This window comes from Chelonia mydas, chromosome 1 (genome assembly GCF_015237465.2).
Source record: "Chelonia mydas isolate rCheMyd1 chromosome 1, rCheMyd1.pri.v2, whole genome shotgun sequence".
NCBI lineage: Eukaryota > Metazoa > Chordata > Testudines > Cheloniidae > Chelonia > Chelonia mydas.
In genome coordinates this window covers 108,479,175-108,503,227 of record NC_057849.1, presented here as the reverse complement: position 1 = coordinate 108,503,227, position 24,053 = coordinate 108,479,175, and the positions used below count along the sequence as shown (strand labels likewise).

At 40.4% G+C, this 24,053-nt stretch overlaps 1 protein-coding gene across 6 annotated transcripts in view; it reads right to left on the bottom strand.

Moving 5' to 3' along the window:
• ATP11A (ATPase phospholipid transporting 11A) overlaps positions 1-24,053 on the bottom strand; it is a 214,053-nt gene that overhangs the window by 130,857 nt on the left and 59,143 nt on the right. Inside the window, exon 1 of one of the 6 annotated variants that reach the window (XM_043535773.1) lies at positions 10,905-10,923. The exons of 4 other annotated variants lie outside the window; for them this stretch is intronic. Coding sequence is in view for 1 of the 2 variants with exons in the window: in XM_043535754.1 (XP_043391689.1) it covers positions 5,845-5,847 (3 nt within the window). In the remaining variant the exon portion in view is untranslated. Of the gene's footprint in view, positions 1-5,844; positions 5,955-10,904; positions 10,924-24,053 lie in introns of those variants that run through there. One more of the 6 variants, XM_043535754.1, reaches the window with a different exon arrangement.

The following is a 24,053-nucleotide window of genomic DNA, read 5'->3' as shown; positions in this document are numbered from 1 at the left end:
AGAGTAGATGATGGGTGTGGGTTCCCCTACGAACCACTGCAGAGTGGTACCGCTTGGGGCAGGGAACTAGAAGACTGCCCAGGTCACTGCTGGAGTGACAAGGTCAGGGTAGTGGGCTTGAGGACTGCCTGACACTGCTTGGACAGGAAGACTTTGAAGGGCTGTATCCTGAGAGGGGAAACGGCATAGTGACCTGGCAAGAAGGCCAAGTCACAAAGAGGAAGTAGTAGCTCCTGGAGCGAGAGAGGGGCCACAGTTAGAGAGAGACAGAGTGCGACAGCAGGAAGGGACATTGGCCTGGCAGAGCTAATCCCCAGACAGCCAGAAGGAGGCACCTTCGAGCAGTAAGCAGAAAGCCCTGTCACAGCCATTTGCTCAGAAGATCATCTAATAGATCTAGTTAAAATCTATTTCACATCAGATTAGCCATCAAGCACAGTGATATCCAGCACAACACCACATGGCAGATCTAGTTCTGCCTACTCATAGAAGCATAGAAGATTAGGGTTGGAAGAGACCTCAGGAGGTCATCTAGTCCAGCCCCCTGCTCAAAGCAGGACCAACCCCAACTGAATTGCAACAGAAAATTATCAGTGCATCTCCAGTAAACTAATAATCAGAATCCATCATTTCTAATTTCCGACCTAATTCAAAAAATTGAGATGCCTTTCTCACCTCATGTTTGCTGTGACATCACTAGAATATTATTATGCACTAATATGATGAAATTATTCAGTCAAGTCATTATCTTGTCTTTTAGTAGGAGTACTTGCACCTCAGACCACTTTCACTTTATATTCACAAATTTTAAATTTTAAACATCTACACTTAAACTGCAGTTCAATGCTATCCATACTTAATTCCAGATTACTGAACTGACAAGGTTAGTTCATCCATTTTCTTGTTCAGCAGAGTTTACAGTAATTTGTTTCAGATCATAAACAAATCTAAATTACTGGAACAAGAAGCAGATTGTTAATATGTGGTCATCTTTAACTCCAAACAAAGTACAACTATATTAAAGGCTTAGAATGGACCCACCTGTGATACTTCAGATGGCTGAGTGTGTGTTCCCGATTTCTCCCCCCTCCCCTCTATAAAAGGAGTAGTGATGAACATGGTACAGAGAAGCAGCATCTTATTCCAACACTCCCTAGGGTCCCTTCATACACACTCTTGGGACCCCAGATCAAGGAAATATGGGGAAAACAGCAAGAAGTAAACGTCTGGGGAACATGGGAGTGTCGGGGCATCTAAGGGAGTGCTTTGGGCCTCACCTTTTTCATTCTTGCCTGCTCCATATTGTGCTCAATGGTGGCTGTAAGACAGCAGAAAGAGCTGAGGCAGAGAGGCTGCGTGGCCCCCAACAGTTAGGAGGAGTCATTGCAGAGTAACATTTCCTGCCTGTCTGCAAACCAGATGGATGCATGAGAATCCAACTACACTGTGGGCAGGAGTGACAAGGGGGGCTGGCAGGCATAAGATGTCACATGAGATGCATGATACTTGGCAGCCCTGGTATCTAAATTAATTATAAGTCAAGTTTATACCTAGCTAGCCCTTAGACAAAGACAATAACTGAAACTTGAGTTTATGAGAAGAGGATCTGGAGTTCCTCCTCCTGGAGATAATGAAGACTAGAGAGTATCGAGAAACCTTTTCAGTTTTTACAAGATAACTGATAGTGGTGCTAAGAATTACATGCAGTAGTGGCTAAACTAAGAGAACTTGCATAAGATGCCTCAGAGGACTGGCAACTTCATCCTCTTGGTTGCAAGGGGAACATTGAATTTACAATTGTTCCTCAAAAGAAAGTAAGGAGACAATGTCAAGCTACAAAATTCAACATTTCAATTTTTTAAATGTATTGCTGTTATTTGCAGCATATCAAATTCTGAAAATAGTGTCTATATTGTTTGGGTTTGGGGGGTGATTTTGTCCCTTCATTCATGCAAAAGTAAGTAGCAAAATTCTGGAAATATCAAAATCTCTGTATTTTAAGTTTTTAATACTGAGATATTAATTTTTTAAGACAGATCAAGCAACAGTTCCAGTAAGCAACCCTTTCAAAAGCACAGTTTAATGCATGGGGGGGAGGGGCCAAGTATTCTCCCCATACAAAAAAATTCAGGCAATTAGATAAAACAGGACCATTTCTGAACCAAGGTTCTTGCTTTTAGAGTACTTTCAGACTGTCCAGAGGGGCTGCATTCTAAAAATGTATTAAGTAAAAGTAATATATTTTGTCAGCCTTCGAAGAGTCATGACTAGAAGTAAGCAGTAGTGGGAAAATTCTTTGCAAGTGCTATGGCAAATAATAAACGCAAATTTAATTTGTTGTTTATACCCCTTTTATATTCAGCTCTTTCGCAAGCAACTGATTGAGCAAGTTTTCGTTCATAAAATATTCACTGTAAATAAATTTTGCTGTACAATGTTTACCACCATCACTGCACTAGAGAGAGAGAGGCAGATTTCCCCAAGCCTCAGACCAGAATCCGAGCACTAGTATATTAAGCAACACAGAGAGAAGGAAACATGTATTGGACTCTTTGGTCAGACCTCCTGTAACAAACCTTGGCAAAGAGATAATTAAGAAAAAAAGACAAGGACTTTGTTACGCTCTTTACAACTGGATCCAAACCTGCATCACAAATGCAATATCACTAGACTAATAAGGATTAGATTTTTAATCAATAAATGTCAGCAAATGTAAATTTCACTGTACACACAAACCAATGAATAATATTTTTATTGATTATTATCAAACTTTACAGATAGACAAAAAGAAAAATGCTCCTTGAGAACTTACAGTCCCACCTTAATGTATATAAAACGTGTTACGCTGGCATTTAGTGGACCTGGAACAGAGGCGCCATTTAGGTAGCTTCAACTTTTGGAAATTCAGCAACTGTCATTAAATATTTATGAGCTGATGTCCCCTTAATTTCCCCACAACTGACAATTTAAATTGATAAAAACAGAAAAATGCTTAAACCCCATAATTTCACACAACTGTAAATATTTACATGAATAAAATCATTAAAATGCTTAAATAAACATTGACCCACCAATTATAAATTCTGCCAAGCCTAATGATCACATAGCTAATGAGCTGTGGAGAAGCAGGAGGCATTTGCCTCCAGTTGTGCTGTCTGGCCACCACCTGGGGCCACTGTGATGCCTGCTTCCCATCTCACCGCTCTTCCTGCTGGATCTTAACCAGGGAGGAGACTGCAGCAGCAAAGGGAGAGGAGTCCAATACTGGTCCACGGTTTCTCACAGTATAAGCTACCACAGGATCCCCCTCACTCCCCAGCAGCCCCACACAACTAGCAAACTTCTACTACCCAACTATTCCAGCTGCCTAGACAGGCAACACACTAGGCTACTCAACCAGCTGACCCAGACACCTCCATATAATGGTCTTCCTCATTGACCCAGGAGATAAAGGTCCCTGGGAGCATGCAGAAGCAGGTGCTTCTAGGGACTGTGGGGAGAAACAGGCAACCAGACGCCTCTCTGCCCCTGTTCATTGCCAGCTAACTGCCTGGCAGAAAATAAGAGCCAGTGGGGGAAGAAGAAGAGGTGGCTGCTGTGGTCTCTCTTGCTGTGGGCGGGTTGTGGAAGGGGGTGTTGGGGAAACAGTTGGGGAGAGGGAGCACAACTGGGGAGAGAGGAATTAAGGGCATACGAGCCAGATTTCTTTCCACTGAGGCTTTTCCCACCCGCAGGCTTCCTAAGAAAAACCTGTTCCTGTGACAACCGTCACTGAAAGATCTCCTCAAAACTCTGTAGCAGTAAGAGTATCGCCTCACATGCCTCATTTATTGTGTGTGAATATGCTGGCACTTAGCTTAAATTCTGCCTCAACGCTCAATTACAATAGTCTAATTATTTTCCTCGTCATTACATCCCAGACAGGATGTAACTCAATGACCTGTATGACTTTTTTAAAAAGATACCCCCCAAAAAATCCCTAAACTTTTTAGCAAGACCTAGGCCTATATCACAAACTACTCCTCCCTAACAGAATCAAAGGCCCAGTGATTATGATTACAGTTATGCAGTTAGGAAAGACAGTTTCATTTAATGATGGCAACCAAACATATAGCAACAACAATTAATATCTCAACTCACAAAGTAATTAATTGGTTAAAATTTGCTCAGTTGAAGCCTTCCAATACTTTCTACCAGTAATATAAATCTAAAAATGCCCCAGTTGGTCAAAGTGTTCTATATGTAAAATCCCAATGCTCTAGTGTTTGTGTTGACTATTTCTATTATAAAAGTTAGCCAACCTGTGCATGGTGTGTGTGTGTGTGTATGTGTATGGATAGATGGACAGACAGACACACACACACACCCCCCAATAAGATATTTTGTAGAATAATGATGTTGACCTTATGCTAAGGACACATACCACAAAATGAACTGGACCAATTCTGAAATGAACAGTTCATCATTTAACACATCTACATTTTCTTTGCTATTCAGGCATTGCTTTCTTGTAAGCATATTCAAACATTAGCCTGTCTCAGAAATTCAAAAGACAACTGAATATGCTAAATGAATCTTGGCGGACAAATTGTTACTTATGCAGTTTTACATTACTAAATCAAAACTGCCAAAATCCCACAACTCAGACTGTAAACCATCATATCTGTTTTGGCACCAAGCTTCATCAGAATGCTTCCAGTATTGTATGTTCCAGATATACAAATATTATACAATGAACATTGAAATGTGATCTATATTACAACTGGCAATATATTCGTAGAATACAGAAGTCAAGTTATATATAGTCATTCATCTAACCTAAAAAGTATTTATATATAGGCAAGACAAGTGCCACTATCGAATAATCTGTGTAATAATGCACTGTTGCAGGAAACCCTCACACCTTCAACCTCTTTTGAACAAGGTAGTGGTGTTCAAGGTTCTCCTGATTAATGTGTATAGCCATACCAACTTGAACTGCAAGTTCATCGGATCTCCTAAACTAAGTAGAGACACTAATGGGAGTTCTCCAAAGCAAATCCAAGTGCTTCTGGGAGTAGTATTACTGACTGAGTAGATGGTACTCTTCACTATCAGGTAGTATAGACCAAATGCCCTAGCAATACATTAGACACTTTGTTGCTTGGGCTGCCTTTTTCAGATAAAGATTAAAACCAACATCCTGATCACTTGTTATAGTTCCCACCCTCTCCTTTAGGCAAAATTATGGCATTGTCTTATGTGCTGGCCAAATTCTAATATGGATTATTACATTTTTCCTATTTAAATTTCCGCTGCAGTGTCAGTTGGATAGCATATAATTGTTTAGCAACTCTGAAACATTATACAGCTGTCATGTTCCAACACAAGGGTAGCTACACTTCAGCCTGCACACAGTTATTCCTGTACATATAGCTTTAAAATCACTTGTCTCTTCAGGATAAGTGATAAAAATTATCTTACAATGTATTATTAAATAGTTCCCTGCATTTCCAGACTATCTCCAGTAGACTGGCAGCAAATCCTTGGTTATGTAATGTCTGGTTTAGAAAATGGTAACCCACATTTGATCTGCTATGATGTGAAGAAGGACCTTAACTCTAGAAAGTTATAAAAATTAGACGAGAAATTTGTTCAGAGCTATACAAAAACCAGACTGTCCTCTGACGGAATTTCACATATTTACAAAAACAATACTCCACTGCAATTTTGCCATGATAAAGGAACCTAAAATATCAATCAGACCCTTTAATATAAAGGAAGAACTCCAATGTTAAATATATCAGCAGAAAAATATTCAAGTTCTAATACCACCCACAAATTACATTTGATAGTTTTACCTACCATTATATATATTAGATGCTGATGATATATCCCTTTGATCCCTGAGTATAGTTGTGGGGATCTTTAATACACACCTCAAACGTCTAGATCATAGACTTCATGTAATACCTATGCTGGTGAATGTCTGAAGCTGACAGAGTGGAAAATTCATGTTTGACACCTCTAGTGTGTGTTAACGTCAGGAGTATGGAGAAACATACCCCTAATAAATAAAAAGGTTTACAATACTGCTAATCGCAGCATTTGTAGAATAAGTTTGATTTTCACAGCAATTGAAGAAAAGAAACAATTCAATTAAAGATTAAATATTTAAGAAATTCCTTTGATGTACTGAGCTTTTAAGTCCTGTTTACTTTTCATTCTTTCAAAGAGTATAGCTTTTTCCATCTACAACTGAATACCAAATCAAAGTACGAATATTTCACAATGTATTGCATTTAATGGCATCAAAAGATTCATTTTAAGGATAAGCACTTATCCACTAGCCAGTCAAATATTTAACATAGTAAACATTTATTATTTTTCAGTACTATTTACATTTCAGAAGTTTGTTGGATATTCAACAAAGATTTTCAATTTCACACCCCAAACTTTCCTTTGCATTCTTAATCTTTCTTTGACATTCATATTCTCAAAGCAATGAAAGTATAATTCCCAAAAAATAATAGTAACATGAGAACAGGAGAAATCAGATGCAAACGCTTATTTTGACTATTTAGGAGGGAGTTCCACCACAATTCAGAAAAGCTAAAAAATCCCAAATGTGAATATATTTGCAGAAGTATGAACTGAATATAGACATTCTTCTGCCAGACTTCAGCATAAAATATCAAACCTATATTTGTAATATAATTAAACACTGAACTGTGGATCATGATAGCCAGTTTACTTCATAACCACAAAAAGGTAGTTCAGAACTTACCACTCATTTAAATATATCTTACCATAGGTAGGTAAAGAAAATCCAGTACCTAATTCATCTGCTGCTGAGAAATACACTTCAAAAGTGTACATAGGCAAAATAACCAGGATGGAACATCTGTCTTATCTTTGAGTGTACCTACTCTTGAGAATATAAACAATAGCCTAAATGTTTGTTGGTGCAGTTTTGGTACAAACACTGAATATCAGAAGTTTACCATATTCCACATTAAAGAACTTCTACTACTGACAATGAAATTGAGGGGCACTTGAAAAATAGGCCCAAAGCATGAAACCAAAAAGAACGAAATCATGAGAAAGAAGAGTTGTTGTGTTAAACGTGTAGTGATCCTTCAAAATACCAGTGTTCGCTTATTTAAGGTTTGGGCTAAAGTAACAGAAATAAGACATGGTTAATTGGGTACCAGGTACAGTAAATAACTGCCTACCATCCACCACCTTCATCCATTTACAAACTAGGATAACAAAGGTGTCTTTTCCTGCACACGGTATTCGGTGTCTCCCTTTTTTCAGGTAGAAGACATAGCTACTCTGGGAGATCAATCGTTCTGGTGCATTCTGAATAAATAATTTGCCCATAAACCCAATTTATAGCGATATTTAATTCATTTTAGAGAGCCATAAAGTGATACTTGCTTTGTAATCTGCCTGCTCTGTTGCCACCCAATATGGCCCACCTTATGTGAATAAGGGAAGAACAGCTACCCTTTCTCCTAAGGGGTGAAAGGGTAGTTCTTGTTACTGATACACACCCACTAATCCAATGTTTCATGGCCTGGCCTACAAAGGCACATGCATACTTGGGCTAGAGACCCATGGAATTCATGGTGCATGTGTATTCTATTGCTATGATGGTGTGACAAAGGTGTCTGCTTGCAATGGGGCTGTATTTAATGGCAGAGGAAGAGTGTGTTATATCCTAATTGAGATATTGGGTAGCGATCTGACATCACACAACTTCAAGGTGGAGAGGGGGAATATATGGGCCCTACCTCATCCCTCCCCTGAAAGGATTTAAACCCAAAACACGAGGTCGCATGATATGAGATGTTTTCAGAAAGGCTCATTGAGGCCAATTACCGTCAATGTTAGATAACGCTTAAGGGCTTGTGGTTCAGCATTTAAAACTGAAAGGACAACAGTACCTGCCTGTGACAATATGGCAATTGCTTGACTAAACCTTATTAAGTTAAATCTTTCAGTACCTTAGGAGTTCATGGTATTAAAAAATGCAAATGTGTATGTATTATTGTGGGATTGTATGTAGTGACTCAAGGGAGGGACACGGCTAATGTAAATCCTGGTAAGCATTGTAAGCTTCAAATTGTAACACATCAAACTGTATTATAAACTGCGACTGTCATCTTAGAGGCTCATGGGGTTCAACTAATTTTCTTTATTTTAATGAAATAGTAGCTACTTCCCACTCTAAATATAAGCTATACATTATATCATTCATGTATGTGCTCAGAGTAACAGACCTTTGAATATCACAGTGTGGATGACACCAATATAATTACACTATATGGGGAATGGAGATGGGAAAAATGCTTTTGACGTACCATGTACCTCCATTTATATTTGGATAGAGATTTAATATATGTCTGTATTTCAAGAGCATTTAATATATGAAAAAACTGTTGTCTCTCATCTAGGAAAGCCAAGATATTGTTAGAGAAAGATTTTGCTATAAAGTCACGTATAGAACTGTACTTTAATATTAGTACATTTTGAGTTGCAATGATATTGATAAGGGCAAGGGAGGTTAGGTAGTTTTGTCTGGGGTGAGAAGATAAGTGTAATCACAGCCTCCAGATGTGTCTGTTGTTCAATGATATAGAAAAAGGTTAAACAACATTTTGATGTAGCAGTTTCCTATTCAAACAGCAAAAACATACATAAACAATACATGAAACAGCATACACCTCCAGTCTCTGATTTGCTGTCATACACTGTTTGACTAGAGAAGGGGAAGAGAATCCTGGTTATAGAAGAGGAAGAGATGCTGTAGAGACAAGCTGGTCATGGAATGGTGGTCTCTTCTTACCATATCTCCCCATGTGCTCCTTAACCAAAAGGTTTTCCAAAACTCTTTAACCCACATCCTTAATATCCCTTTTTGCCTGCTCCCTAAAGAAGCCTTTAAAAACTGAGCCTCCCTTCAGGAACATGTAACCAATCTCAACCCTTTATGTTAGCAGGGCAGAATAGGAAAAACTTGCACTGAGACTGTGCTGCACCCTATGCTCGGCTGCTCTACTGTAAAAGGGATCAGGAGGGAAATGCGCCTGTTGAGAGGCAAGACCTTCTTTCATATAAGGAACTTTACATAAGAGTATGAAATGCTACAAACCTTTCAGAGCCCAAAATGGAGCCTCAAAGTTATGAGTTCTACATATTCAAATTTCTCTTATGAAGACAGAGAAGAAGAAATCTAGGACTCAGAGTTGCTTCCTCAAACGCTCAAGAATAAGATGATGAAATTTATAGATTTTTAAGACCAGAGGGGACGACTCTGATCATAATGTCTGATTTTTTGCATAAGACAAGCCAAATAACCTACAAGCTGGTGCAGCTGAATCCTATAAGCACAAATATAAGAATGTGTGTATTTTATATATATAAAAATACACACACACACACACACACACAAATACAATTACAAATGAGGGAAATTCAGCAGAAAGGGGTTTTTAATCTAATGAAAAAAATATTTTATAATCATTTGCTTTCTGTTCTGAGCCTCGTCCTGAGTACACAATCAAAAGTGTTTTTAAGTTTTACTGAGCCTCTTCCAACACCATGGTTTCCCTGGCCATATAGTCTGCTCCTGGTGTCTAAGTGGGGTTATGGAACTAAGCCAAATCACAGAAACCATAACAGCAAACAGCACAGAAACCATAACCGCTCAGCTACTGCAAAGTGGAGCCACAAAAAGCAGTGATGAAATAAACTCAAACTACCTTTATAAGACTGATTACAAAATAAATTAGTATAAATTAAGTTTACATTGAATATCCAAGAAAACTGGTTATATATTGCACTCAACACCTTCTTCTGAGAATGTATGACCCTGAAAATTCAGTACCTTGTTCCACGCTGTTACAGGTCTTTTCAGAAGACTCCAGGTTGACTGAGCAACTGGTTGTATAAACCTCTTGTTTAACATGTACTGTTTGGATTTTCTTTGGCATTTTTGAGGATTAGTCTAGACTAGAGTTTAACATTAATTCATTGACTACCAATTAATCAGCAAACCTGTTTCTAAATGCTAGCCTGGACACTTATCCTAAGACACAAAATGCTTCACCCTATTCAAAATACTGATATTTCGGGGGATAACCTAGAATAAACCACAAACATGCATGCTGTGGAACAAATGTTTGCCAAGTGTCCTGACTAGCATGTTTAAGCATGTTACCTAGTTCAAGTCCATCATAATAAACTAACTCAAGGTAAAAAAACCTTGAGTCTAGTCATTCCCCCTGCCACCAATGGCACTGAATGAAACAGTAAGTTGGGCTTCAGCAACTGAAGTATTTGATCAGTTAAAAAGCAAACATCCATATAAACAGCTGTAGATTTGGAAATGGTTTTAGATGCATGCTACTTAAGCCAGAACACTTATCCTGGCACACATTTGTTCTGGAGGCAGAGAAGGTGGGACAAGACATCAGAACTATAGTGCCAAAAATAAAAATTCAAAATATAGCCTGTCAAGGAATGGGTGGGAAGAGGCAGGGCAGGGGTGGGGCCTCACGGAAGCGGTGGAGTGGGGGCAGGGCCAGGGCAGTGGGGTGGGGGGGGTCAGTGGTGCAGCACTCGGGCCAATGTACTAGTCCTCATGTGGCCCTCATGGTCATTTGAGTTTGAGACCCCTGTTCTACAACCTCCCTGGGCAGTCTGTTCCATTGTCCTACCATTCTTACGGTTAGGAAGTTTTTCCTGAGATTTAATCTAAATCTGCTGTGCTGTAGTTTGAACCCATAGCCCTTTAGCCTGCCATTTGCGGCAAGAGAGAACAGCTTTTCTCCATCTTTTTTTATGGCAGCCTTTCAAGTATTTCAAGGCCGCCATCATGTCCCTCCTTAATCTCCTCTTTTCCAAACAGAACATACCCAGTCCCTTCAGCATTTGCTCATTTGGCTTGGATTCCATTCCACTGATCATCTTCATCACTTGCCTCTGGATCCTTTCCAGTTTCTCTACATCCTTGGTGCCAGTTAGCTGACTCTATTGTAAGACTTGGTGCCTCCAGCCAAGCACCATAAAAACAGTCTCCAGTTTGTTCCATCTTCATCACGCCAGCGAAACACAAGAACTGAATGTTTATCTGAATGATCAGAAGGTGAAGCACGAAGTAGAACAAGTCTATCTAGGTGTGACCTTAGACTGCATACTGAGTTACCATGCCCACCTGAAGAAGACAGCAGCTAAAGTTAAGACGGGCAACAATCTTCTTAGCAAACTGGCAGGTTTGTCATGTGGTGCTCATGCTCCAACTCTGAGGACGTCAGCTCTTCCCATCTCATATTTGGTGGCAGAGTACTGCACACCAGTTTGGAGTCGATCATCACACACCAAACTGGTGGATACACAGTTACATGCCACCAAGTGTATCATCTCCGGCACCCTGCGTCCAACTCCACTCCGATGGCTTCCAGTTCTGTGTTCTTTACTTATCCTGATCTGCATTCCTTCCCCTTTGTAGTCTAGGGTAACTTTGCTATCTTTTAGCACTTAGCACTCTGTTGCAGCTGCACAGTTGCTGAATACAGTAATGATTTTGCTAGTGTAGACAAGGCATCAAAGTGAAGTCTTAGTTTTAAAGTGAATGTGTGGAAAAATCACTGTCTTAACAGATTTGCTGTGTGTGTATTCAGTCATAGCTGTTTACTTTGACAAAAAATTTTTTTTAATTTTTCACTCCAGTTAGTTCTGCAGAGCAAACAGAGACAAATGAGGTAAATTGGATTCTGTTCCTTTCTTGAGTATCATGAAGAGAACTGTTGGTCAATTTCCAATCAGATTCACCTGTGCAAATCCACTGCCTGTAGTGAAGTTGCACAGATGTAACTGAGGGCATAATTAGTCATGCAGACATGGTCAGTTCCTGGGGATGATACACAAGATGGGAATATTCCAGCTGGACGTTCATGTTCAGTTTGCAGGGCTGTCAGGTAAGAGAAAAAAAAGCAAACCATACTACTACCACCTGTGAACAGAGTGTATTTGAATCAATATTGTTGAGGCACAAAAACTGAACTCCATGGTGCCATTCCTAACCTCTCTTCAGATTAGCATCACACTTTGAGTATTTACTTTCCTCTAGAAAAAATATTTTTCTATTTGGAATGCCTTTTAAAAGTACTGGACCTTTTTAAGACAGCCCTCTTACACAGAGTCGGTATGGGACAATTTGCCATTCTATACTGCTAATACCCAAGATCCCCCTCTCGAAGATGGCCTGGCTGATGTGGAGAAGGGTAGTGAACTGGAACTGCATTGATAAGGTGGTTTCCCGTTAAAGGGGAAAAGATTTGTTAATACTTCAGTTCTAGAAATGTCAAATCTGGCACCTTTCCCAACAATTAAGCTCCCTGAAACCTTCCTTCCTTTCATCAGCCTCTTTTCAGAAAGGAAACAACCTCTTTATGGAGCCCTCCAAACCTGAAGAGAAAGTTCTTGAGTTTAAGTATTTCAAAGTAGAACACAGTGTTTAGCTTTGCCAAACCTTTTATTATAATAAATGCAGTTTTACTCAGGGACCCTGTAATGTAAGTGGACAGCAATCAAAACAGTCTTGAGATAATATAAGAGACAAAAAAGGTACAAGTCTTTCAAACCCAGTTCCAATTTGTTTTGTGAAATTCTTCAGTATAACAGAGTGAGTTATCTACAACCTGTACTTTACTTAATTTAGCAGTGACAGTCTGTGTTAAGCAACTGAAATTAAAGAGTGAGGCGTTAACTGGTGAAAGCAGTGAAGAGTCAGTGCATATAGTTCGATATAAGAAGAATTTAGGCCCATTAAAAAAAAGTTTCCTTGGGCTAACTGAAGGTTTTCCACTCACGGGGGGAATGCTTTCTCTCATACTAGAGAGCAGGACATCCTAGAGAGACTAAAAGATACACAGATGTCTGTAGATGCAAATTTATGGCTTCAGAGAGCTAGTTACATGTTAATCTGTCAAACCAGGGCATTTACAGAAGGCTGGCAGTCACTAATCCCCTCTGTACTCACCTCTGGAGACCACCAGTTAGCCCACATGAGGAGAAAGAAAAAGGGTTCTCACCATAGTGACTGTGGTTCTGCAAGATGAATATTGCCCATATGGAGCCACGCTCTTAGAGTATGAGCATCTCTGCATGTCTGGCCCACCATCTCAGAATCTTCTAGAAAGTGCTGCCCGTTAGAGTCACTTCCCCCAACCCTTTGCGTCATGTAGGATTCCAGGAACGTCAGAGCGGGAGTGGCCCATCCACCTCCTAGTTCCAGCCACGAACTCAGGAATCCTTATCTTGAGGCTCCAAAGCAGTGGGTGCAGAGTGTGGAGCCATCTAGGCTTTCACCTTTGAAAACTGCCCACGTGGATACTCACAGGTGGAAGATTAAACAACCAGGAATGGATTGAGTATTACGGTTAGAAGTGACCACAAGGTTGTGATTCCAAGTTGGACACTGAACAAAAATTAAAAATAGCACCCAAAAGGGGAGGAGAAGCTAGGCAAGTGTTGAGGACACAGCATTTTAACATGCTGCATTGCTGTTGAAAAGGAAATGGAGGGTGGCTGGTGTCACTCCCTGATTTATATCATCGGAACTCTGCAAAAGAGTTCCAACGGACACAGTTTCCAGAAACTCTGAGGGACTGCTAATCCCAACAGCAGTAGATCCATACATGGGCAGTTTTCAAATGAGAGGGGTTAATTTATATTGCTTTCAGTGTACTGGAAAAGCCTAGCTCTAAGATGTAGCAGATGATATATTCAACCTGCAGTGGGAGCTCAACCCATAATCTTAGAAAGAACTTCCTGACCTACAGAAGAGGAACAAAACACCCCCCCACAATTTAACATTTTAAAATGCATAATTCTGGATGAAGGAAATGCGTTTGGCAGTGAGTCTCTCAAACAATTAAGAGAATTTAAAGAAAGCCTTAAGAAAAAGAAGGCGTCAATCCATGATGTAATAAAGCACTTACCATCTTGTTTGGCAAGTCAAGAATCAGCACAACTGACATAATCCAGACACTATTACAAGCCCATGAATGTGTGTCCAGGCCAGCATGTACATGATATGTGCATTTTAACGATCTACAGACCTTAGGAGAAGAGCCATGTCTTTAATACCAAATTGCTGCCAGTCCCAGGAGTTCTCACGAATCACAACACACTAGCCACCTGAAAGCCAACACTGGACAGCCAGTTTGCAGCAAACAAAGGCCACATCCAAGACAAGCTAGCTGCCACCACCACTGAAAAGCCTCAATAGAGGTACTGGGGAGCAGAAGGCAAAGAGGTGTGGGGGACAGTCATGAAGACTGGGACGGGAAGGATTGATGAATTTTAGGGGATAGGGATAAGATTGCTGAATATATGTGCAAGATATTTCACCCACGGAGTGTCATATAGATCACCTCACGAAGTGGAAAGTTTTGAGGGAACACCTTGCTAAAATTTTGGTAGCATATTACTTGTTCTATCATTCAGTTTCATGACTCTGCCACTGCAAGTAGGAAAGAAATGCTGGTGAAAGATTTTGCAAGGAGGTTTCTTCTTCTCTGTAATTCAAGGCTCCAGAGAGAAGAAAAGCGAAACCCATTTGGTTGATTAGGAACGAAATCTTCTAACCCCATCCCACAAATGCAGACATCTCTTCCTCCAATTTGAACATGTGTGTACATAAGTAGATTATATGTTTAACCATGAAGATCTCAAACAAAAACATATTAATTGTAAGTGCTTTTTTTTTTTAAGAAGTTTTGTGCACTGTAATTAAGAACAAAAACACTACACAATGTTTAAAGTTACAGTGTTGCAAATGAGAAGCGCATTACAGAAGCCTTCTCAGGTACAAAGGAATACATTAATGTAACTGAAGTGAGCATTTTTCTAACTCTTAATGGGAGTTGCCTGTAACGGACCAAATTCTGCACTAGGTGACATTACTTCATTCGAGTTACTCCAGATTTACAGAGAGGTAGCTGAGAACAGTCATACATAATTCCGAGAAACTCTGCAACTTCTTTCAATATTTTCAGGTCCAAATTTTCCAAAATCAACAGGACACACTAAATCTCTGAAGCAATTACTATAGGTCGCAATGCTGTAATTACATGTTACAAGAAACAATGCAAATCTTCTCAACCTCTAAAAGTGATGCAGCAAATACTAGATGTCCCAGGGACTGCATCAGTTTCACTATACTTGTCACAGAGCGTATCTGGAAGAAGTTTAGCAGCCACTGTAGTACCGCTATTGGCAACAACTCTGCTTTAAACAAGACTTTAGTCAAGCCAACTGACTATACCTCTGGACAGTTTTCCAATTTAAACAATGAGGGAAAACTACTTTGCATGAATTCACACGCCCCCCCCCCCCCCCCCCCGGATGTTCAAGTATTCAATTAAGAGCCACATCCAGCATTCTGTGCAATCAGCATATTTACTTTTACAATGCCCAGAAATTCACTAATGCATGGATCTTTCTATTAAGTTTCTATTTTCAAAAGTTTGAAAGTCTCCATTTCTATATTTCATTGTACAGGTACAAAAGCTTATTGAAGATAGCTTCATTGATCATCTAGCCCAAGATGTCTCCTTTTCCATTTTGTGTAGAGCCAGCATTTCACTAGCTTTCTGTTTTTCACTTCGCAAGCAGCAGTTAAGTAGTTTCAGCATCTCTCAAATGACTACATATTGAATCATCTAAGAACATGGTTACACTTTTGAAACCTCTCCAAAAAGGCTATTTTGCTTTGATTGCTATCTTGTCATTATTGGCTGGTGCAATTTCTTCTAAAGCAAATCGTGCTAAATCCTATTGTTTCAGAAGTTATACTACAGGGGTTTACATTAAACTTAGATCAATTTTATTAGGTTGCCCAAACTATTGCCCCAGCTCAGACACACTCTGTGTTACACAACAAAGCTCAGTAAATCAATTGCCTGGGTGATTTAAAAAAAAAAAAAAATAATTGAGCAAACCTATCAATACTATCAACTTAGTTTGGGAGCAGACACTAAATGCTGAACTGACAAAAAAGAGTTGATTATAAATTGGTCACATTTATTTGCTATTAACCCCACTGATGCCTAACAGTTTATTTTTTTATCTGCCTTTCTGTATTAGATGAAAAAATTACAGCTTTGTAAACAAGCTCTGTAACTAAAGCTATCACCACCAATGGTATAAGACCAAATTTAAAGTAAAATGAGCATGGCTTTGAGTAAGAGGATATATTACTAATAATTCCAGAAGAAAGCCCAAAATTTTCAGAAGTGATTAGTAATTTTAAGTGCCAAACACTCTAAAATTCAGACCCCCTCCCCCCTTAAAAGCTGGATCCTCAACACTTTCGGGGGGAAATCAGACTCTTTAAGATGCTCCCTAAAATGAGCACCCAAAAATTAAACACTCAAAAATTACTAGTGACTTTAGAATAGCTCAGCCAAACTATCTTATAAATAGAAAACAGCTTCCAAATCCTACGGTGGCTGCCTTTTCTCCCCACAAAGAAGTGGTGACAGTGGTTAGGAGATGCTTCAGTTTGTTCATAATTAAATTAAGATCCAAGAGAAGCTTTATAGTTGCTTTCTGCTGAGATTTTGTAAACAGTTACCTTAGCTTTTTGGATTTTAGTAACTACTGTAATCGACTGCAAAAATGATAGCCACCAAATATAGCCAGCCAATCCACTGTCACTTACACTAGGCTGTTACTTCGCTAAGTTCCTCCCAATATCTTAAGTAAACAGCCAGATATAACCAACAAATCCACACAACACGTCCAATTTGTATGATGTAGTATCTATAACAAAATGATAGAACAGAATTCAATTCAGTCAGTCCCAGTGATAAGCTGCTAAAATCTTAACAACCGGTTCCCTCCTCAACCCACAAGGGAGTCGTGGCCCGCCCGCGCCCCAGGGATCCCTGCTCCATCCAACCCCCCAGGACCCCTGCCCCATCCAATCCCCTCCCCTGTCCCCTGACTGCCCCCAGAACCGGGCAGGAGGGTCTCGTGGGCCACTGTAGTGGGTGCCCACCCCACCCCGCCCCTAAGAGCCAGACGGATCTGCCAGGGGGTGAGGTGGGGAGTCCCGGCAGGGCTCACCTGGGGTGGCTCCCAGGAAGCATCCGGCAGGTCCCTCTGGCTCCGAGGGGCGGGGTAGCATAGCTGGGGGGAAGCAGGGGGAGGCCGCTCCCCCCACTGATTACATCAAAAGGGGCGCCTCAGACACCAACTCCGTGGGTGCTCCGGGGCTGGAGCACCCACAGGGAAAATTTGGTCCTGCCTGGCCCCAGCTCACCTCACCTCTGCTGCGCCTCCTCCCCTGAACGCGCCGCCCCGCTCTGCTTCTCCGCCCGCCCCTCACCCCCCCACCCCCGGCTTCCCGCGAATCAGCTGTTCGTGCAGGAAGCCTGGGAGGGCTGAGAAGCAGGCGGCGGCTTCACGCTCAGGCCCAGGGAGGCGGAGCTGAGCTGGGGCAGGGAGTGATTCCCCTGCGCACCCTGCGGGTTACTTGCTGCGGCGTGGGCGGCTCTCCTCGCCCTCCCCCCCCCCCAGCTCCCCTCTGCTCCGCTTCCTTGGGCCTGAGCGCAAAGCTGCCGCTTGCTTCTCAGCCCTCCCAGGCTTCCCGCGCGAACAGCTGATTTGCGGGAAACCAGAGGGGGAGGGCAAAGAAGCAGAGCGGGGCGATGTGTTCAGGGGAGGAGGCGGAGCAGAGGTGAGGTGAGCTGGGGCCAGGTGGGGAGCTCTGCACCCACCAAATTTTCCCCTAAGGCACCACTTTTGGCCAGTTGTTAAATTTAGAAGCCCTTTTAGAACCGGTTGTCCCTCACAGGACAACAGGACAACCGGTTCTAAAAGGGCTTCTAAATTTAACAACCAGTTCCAGCGAAACAGCTCCAGCTCACCCTGGTCAGTCCTTCCTTTTATAGAAACTTGGATCAAAAACTTAGAAACCTGGCCACATCCAATATCCAATTACCCAGAAGAGAAATCAAAAATGAAAATGAAACATATGAAATTTTCATGCTGAGCAGACAAACCTTACAGCATGATCTAAAGACTCTGAAGAACAGTTGGGGGATCAAATTCCAAAGGTCAGGAGATCTTGGTTAGTCAAGAGCCACGCACAGAAGTTGTATAACACTTAAGTAAACTTCCACTGTGTAGTTGTCTATAAAACATTATTTTCATAGACTGTCTGAAACACTACTGCCTTACCAGATGCTACACTTCTGTAGTAAAGTTCTTAAGGAAAAAAAGTATGATACTGTTTCTCAGGTACAGTATAAGTGTATGTGATCAAATACTTGTGATATATATTTTATTGTACACTTCAAAAAGTTAACCGTAATGTCGGTTTACAATTAATTTATTTAAGCATGTCATCTAACAAACCAAATCTTTATCCCACTGGAAAAACAAGTTGCTGTTGAGATACTGGTTTTAGTGGGGCAAATTCTGCCTGCACTGATAGAAGTAGACAGTATACGAATTTTTGTTTTTACCTATTACTAGCATAACTATGCATTGCTGCCTTTTTATCAATTACTTCTTTAGGCCTATAGCATAGATAAAGGCTTTAATTCATGGCTAGAACAATCTGAAAGAATCAGTTGCTGCACTCTATGTATTCATTGTAACAGTGTAGAAACAAAACAACTTTCTTTCTCTAAAGGCTTCTTCAAAATCTCATGCAGATCCATTCTTTACCTCTCAACACGATGGTGTTGTAGTAAGGGTCAAATTGTAGCAAACTTTGGATTTTTTTAAAAAACAAATCTTAAGTACGAAGCAAGACAGGAAATATTCTGTATATAATCTATTGATACTGTTTGTTAAAAAAGATCGAGAATACAAATTTGCCTTTTTATTTCTACGCACACAAACAAAAAAACTGTTGTGTTACAAGATTATGCTGCTTTCTTTGTTCTTGAAAGCCTGAAGCAGACAGAAGTTGAAACTTGAGCTCGTAAACTGTGTTGGTAAATCACATAAGAGACTGGACATTAACAATGCACCAATTGTTACACATAAGACTTATTCATTAGAGCAAAACAAAATTTCTACAAACATTATGTTTAAATCTAGTGTTAAGACATTTCCATATAGAGGAAAAAAAACTAGCTTTGCTTTTGTAAAAATAAAGCCTATAAACTAAGCATTACTTGAGAGTTTCTGAGGGGGATCTTTTCAATTAGATTGCATCAGAGACACTACTACAAAATGTCATGTTAAAAAAAGATTAAGTGTTTTAAATTTCACAGTTTCATTTCTAACTGTGTTGAAAGCAATATGACGTAAGCAGCTGCAACAGGAATTTTATTCAGCATTATTCTAGAAGAAAGAGCCTTTAATAAAAGCAGTTAATCTTTCACGAAGGAAAAGTAAGCTATAGCATAAGCTGTTAAGTCACCACACAATGCAGTAAGAAACAGCCTCTTATGTCACATGTCCTTATTAAATCTTCATTATAACTGTTGTCACTATAACCTTTGTATACTGGAAGAAAAATACTGCAGTAAACTCCACATATCCTGTACTACTAAAGGCCATTTATTTTTTGTAAAGTGCATATAAGGGCCAAGTAATGCTGCGATAGTTCCATCTATACATTTCTGATGCTCTCATAACCATGGTATCTATGTGCCATGCAGGAGACTAAATTAAAAAAAATGAGTAGTCTAATAAGGCATCCTTGGTTCTGTTACTGTTTGAATTACCATTGCCTCAATTACATACTGAAAGTTTTCTCCTTTGCCTTTTTTGTTCTTTCTCCTATGAGAAAATTTCCTCTCCCCTGGTTCACCCTCCAAGAAAAGGCTTCTGCCAAAGAATCAGTCTTACACTGTGTTCTTATGACTGTCAGGGCCATCCTGTTCTTCAGCAGTAAGGAGCTTATTAACAAAAGCCCAAGAATGCCTTACCCCTAGATAACAAATGATTCACCAACAAGTCACCTAAGAGCCCACTCCTTAGGTCGAGTCAGAGAAAAGGCATTCTAAGATAGCACTCTAAAAATGAATAAAAATCTTGACCTGGATCCTGAACAAAACTGGGTGCCTACAGAGCACACTGAGAACTGAGTGTGATGTACTCCATTGGTCCTCAGGTCTTCAAAAGTGACTAGTAGATCTGTGTGGGGGAAAAGATCTTCCATTCCATAAAAAATCTCAAGACTGAGGGTTTTTTGTTCTGAATGGGAACAGAGGGTTTTGTTTGTTTTTTTTTTTAAACAGGAAGGAAAGAGGAGGAAAAAAATCCATTTCAGAAGAATCAGCACGGAGGTTTCTGGCTTGCCAGCTACCTGCCCAGCCTCCAAACTGCTGGGCAGAAGGCCTAGTTGCCCAGCTACCTGGCTTCCCTGGTTGCCCGCCAGTAGGACAGGCCAAGGAGCCAGACTATCAAAGGAGACATCCGCTCAAAAACCCCGGGAGCAGGGATCCTGCTGGCTGGGAAGCCAGTCACCTCCACTGTCTGGGACCCCAGGATCTGGGAATTGGCCACCCACAAAGCCAGGAAGCCCAGGAATTCCATCAGCTGGGGAGCTGGCCATCCCTGAAGGCCCAACTCTGGCAGCCAGATGGGCTGCTAGGGAGTCTCGGAGTCCAGAGAGCTGCAGCCTGCAGGCAGGGTGCCCAGGAGCCAGGGAGGGAGCCCATCTTGTCTAGGCTGTCGCTGTTGGGTAGATATGCTCACTTCAACTACCCCTGTAGTGGACAAAGGTGAAGTCCGGCATGCTGTGTGACAAACGTGTACAACAAAATGTCACAGAAGCTTCAGACAGGTTCTCATTGATGTTGAGGGCTGCACTTTTGGAAATGCTGTATGCTGGTCTGCCACTGTTTTGAATCTCTCAGGTAGATATGCTTTTCCCAACCTGGAATCTAATACTGCTTCTATTAATTTGATGCTTTGCACTGGGGTCAGTGTGGATTTGTCCTTGTTGACTTTGAAACCCTTAGAAGTGAAGATGTCAAGAGATGTTGTTGGGAGGAGCTTTGTATTAGGCAGTCATCTAGTAAGGATACACCTAAACTCCTCCTTGTCTTCTTAGCCGAGCTGCCATAATAGCAAGGCCCTTTTACAATACCTGATGCGGCATTTGTGGAGCAAAACTGGACGCATTGGCTGTGCGGAGATAGCTGTGTGGACGTTAATTTGGTCATTTGCAGCATCCAGCTATGCAAGCATCCAGCTGAGGTACTTGAATGCAGAAGAGCCTTATCTGTGGGCACCAGCCTCATCAACAGAGCATCCTCTCTGTTCGAGCTGGTAGGAGCCTGTGCTAGCCTTTTCTGAGATGGAACCTGCAGTGGCTTGTAAGCTAAGGCAGGGCCCATATCTTCTTTTATGTCACCTTGAGTATTCTGTTAGCACTCAATGATAGTGACATACAATGACTGTCTCAGTGCTGCCCTAATATCAACACACAAGGCCTTCGTAAGTCCTGGCCTCATTTGCTTAACTTTTTGAAGAAGAGGCACAACGCACTCATTTTTACAGACAGTATCTGCGTCAACCTCCAGCAGCAAGTCTAGTGATGCAGTTATGAACGAAAAACTAGAATCCAAGAAATGTGCTTGCAAATATGACGAGGCTTTCTTCGATTATGCTTCACCAGTGTTTTGGTCAAGAATGAAGAAAGGCCAAACTGCCTGCTATGTCACACGGTGTTCTCTAATGACACATTAGAGAGCATCAAATAGTGTACTTAATGTGTAAATTCCTTGGTCACTATGTTGCTGCCTGGGGTCATAGGAAACAGTAAGTCTCAAAATGCGGGGTGGGTGGTCACAGGCAAAAACCCTGGTCTATACCAAAAACCCTGGTCAGCACTATGGACACTGTAGCAGTATAGCTATGCCAGCATAGCCCTGTAGCCCACACCGCCAGAAAAGGTTTTTTTGTCAATGTAGGAATCCCACCAGCTTTCAATTGTTTTATTCCAAGCAGGGGAACATTTTTCCCCCCAGAAAACTGTCATCCTCATTACGAATTTAATGAAAAAAAAATTATTTATTTAACACATATTTAGACAGGGTTAGGGGTTTTGTTTGTTTGTTTTTGTTTTTTACATTTCCAATATTTAGGGAAAAGTTTTAAAAAGTTACTTTACTTTTACACATTTTCTTTTTAAAGAGAACATGAAAGAACCAACAGTCTTCTGGTAACTTACAATATATAAATCCCTCCAATAGGAGTGTAACATGGCTCAAAATAACTTAGGCAGCAGAACTGATTGCATATTATATTAACTTGTGGTTTATGGTGCAATTGATTTAAAATAAAAGTGTACATTATCTCCCAAAAAAATAAGTATATGTCATTAATACTGTGCCACACTTTATATTTTTAAAAGGAGTACACTTGTAGATGTTGGGGGATGACATCTGCACATGGACATTTTTTAAAACAAATAAGAACATCCCTCACTAGCCCACAGTCAAATCGAAAAGTTATTGACTTAAGAGTATCAGTTCACTACAAACAAAGATTCAAAATAACTTTCCCTTGGTGTTCTGTAACTACTACAAAAAATGCAGCTTTTAATAAAACAAACACTCCAAACCATCAGATCTAAATATAAGCTCAGCAGAAATAAGACTGTCAGTGAAACTGCTATATAGGAAACAAAGAACAAGCCCAAACTCTTTCTATCTTTCCCCCATAAATTTTACAGACTCGATTACAAATTAATTTGCAAAGAAAATTTGAAGTTTTGAAATTTAAAGAACAGCAAACCCTGGAAGATTCACACACAAAGGCACGCTGCCTACAGTGGATGTGAAATTTTGTTTGACAATGTAAAAACCTAGAGGCATTAAATAATTTGCTTGTATCCATCTCCGCCTACACACACAACATGTCACTAAGAATTTTCTGGAAAGCAGGTTAAACTGTGGTCACCCACAGCAAGATCTGCAGAGAGGTTTTTTCCTTCATATTCTTCAGTTCTTTTAGAAAAAATTTCATGTATACTGGATAAAAAACAGCATTTCAAGTAATAATTATACACAATTTTAAATATAAATGAAAGGCTAGAAACAGCTGTTCAGAAAAATGCTTTAAACAGAGTTCACTGAGCAAGCCCACCTTTGTAGGTAGGAATTTTGCTTTGTTTGATATAAATCCTCTAACAATCAAAGATAAACCCAATTTCTCAGCTTTCCCATTGCTTGAAATGTTCCTGTGCCACAATATACACTGAATGTATTCAGCCATATTTGTTGAATGTACCTGATATATCATTAACAGCACTGGCAATACATCATAATAAGGTTTCTAAATTAGTACCCCATTTAGATTAATGGAAGCATTTCACACGTCTCATTACTATTATCTCAGTTTGGCAGGCGGCAAGCAATATAACAGTTCATCTGTTTACATTCTGAAGATCATCTTAACAATTAGAAGGGCTTTTTTTTTTGTAATTAATAAAAGCTTTGGATTCTGAGAATACAGCAAAATACAAGGGGAGAGCATGACTCCCACAGGTTTCTTAGTTTTCTCTATAATACAAGTTTGGATTAGCTGAAGAATAAGATTCTATGCAAACTGTATAAAATAATTATCATTAATAAAATGATACACTGATGTGAGCAGGAATATTGCTGCCTTCAGATGATGAATCCTTAGCTAAAAGTAACATTCACAGAAAAATATTTGTTGGTAACTAGTGGAGTGACGATATATAGATCCTTTCAACCCTAGGCTATCTGGCTCAAATTAAGTACAAGATAAAATCCAGTCCAGTTCCTCATTCTCAGAGAAAGAACAATTCCCTACATATCCCACTTGGCAAAACTTTAATTTAGTGTGTGGACTGGGAGACCACAAACCTGGATTTTCCACCCAACTCTACTACAGATTTCATATAGAATCATAGAACTGGAAGGGCCCTCAAGAGGTCATCTAGTCCAGTCCCCTGCACTCAAGGCAAGACTAAGTCCTTTCTAGACCAGTGCTTCTCAAGCTATCTGATGTCGGGGACCGGAATATTGTTTTTTCCAATGTGCGCGCAGACCGGCAGC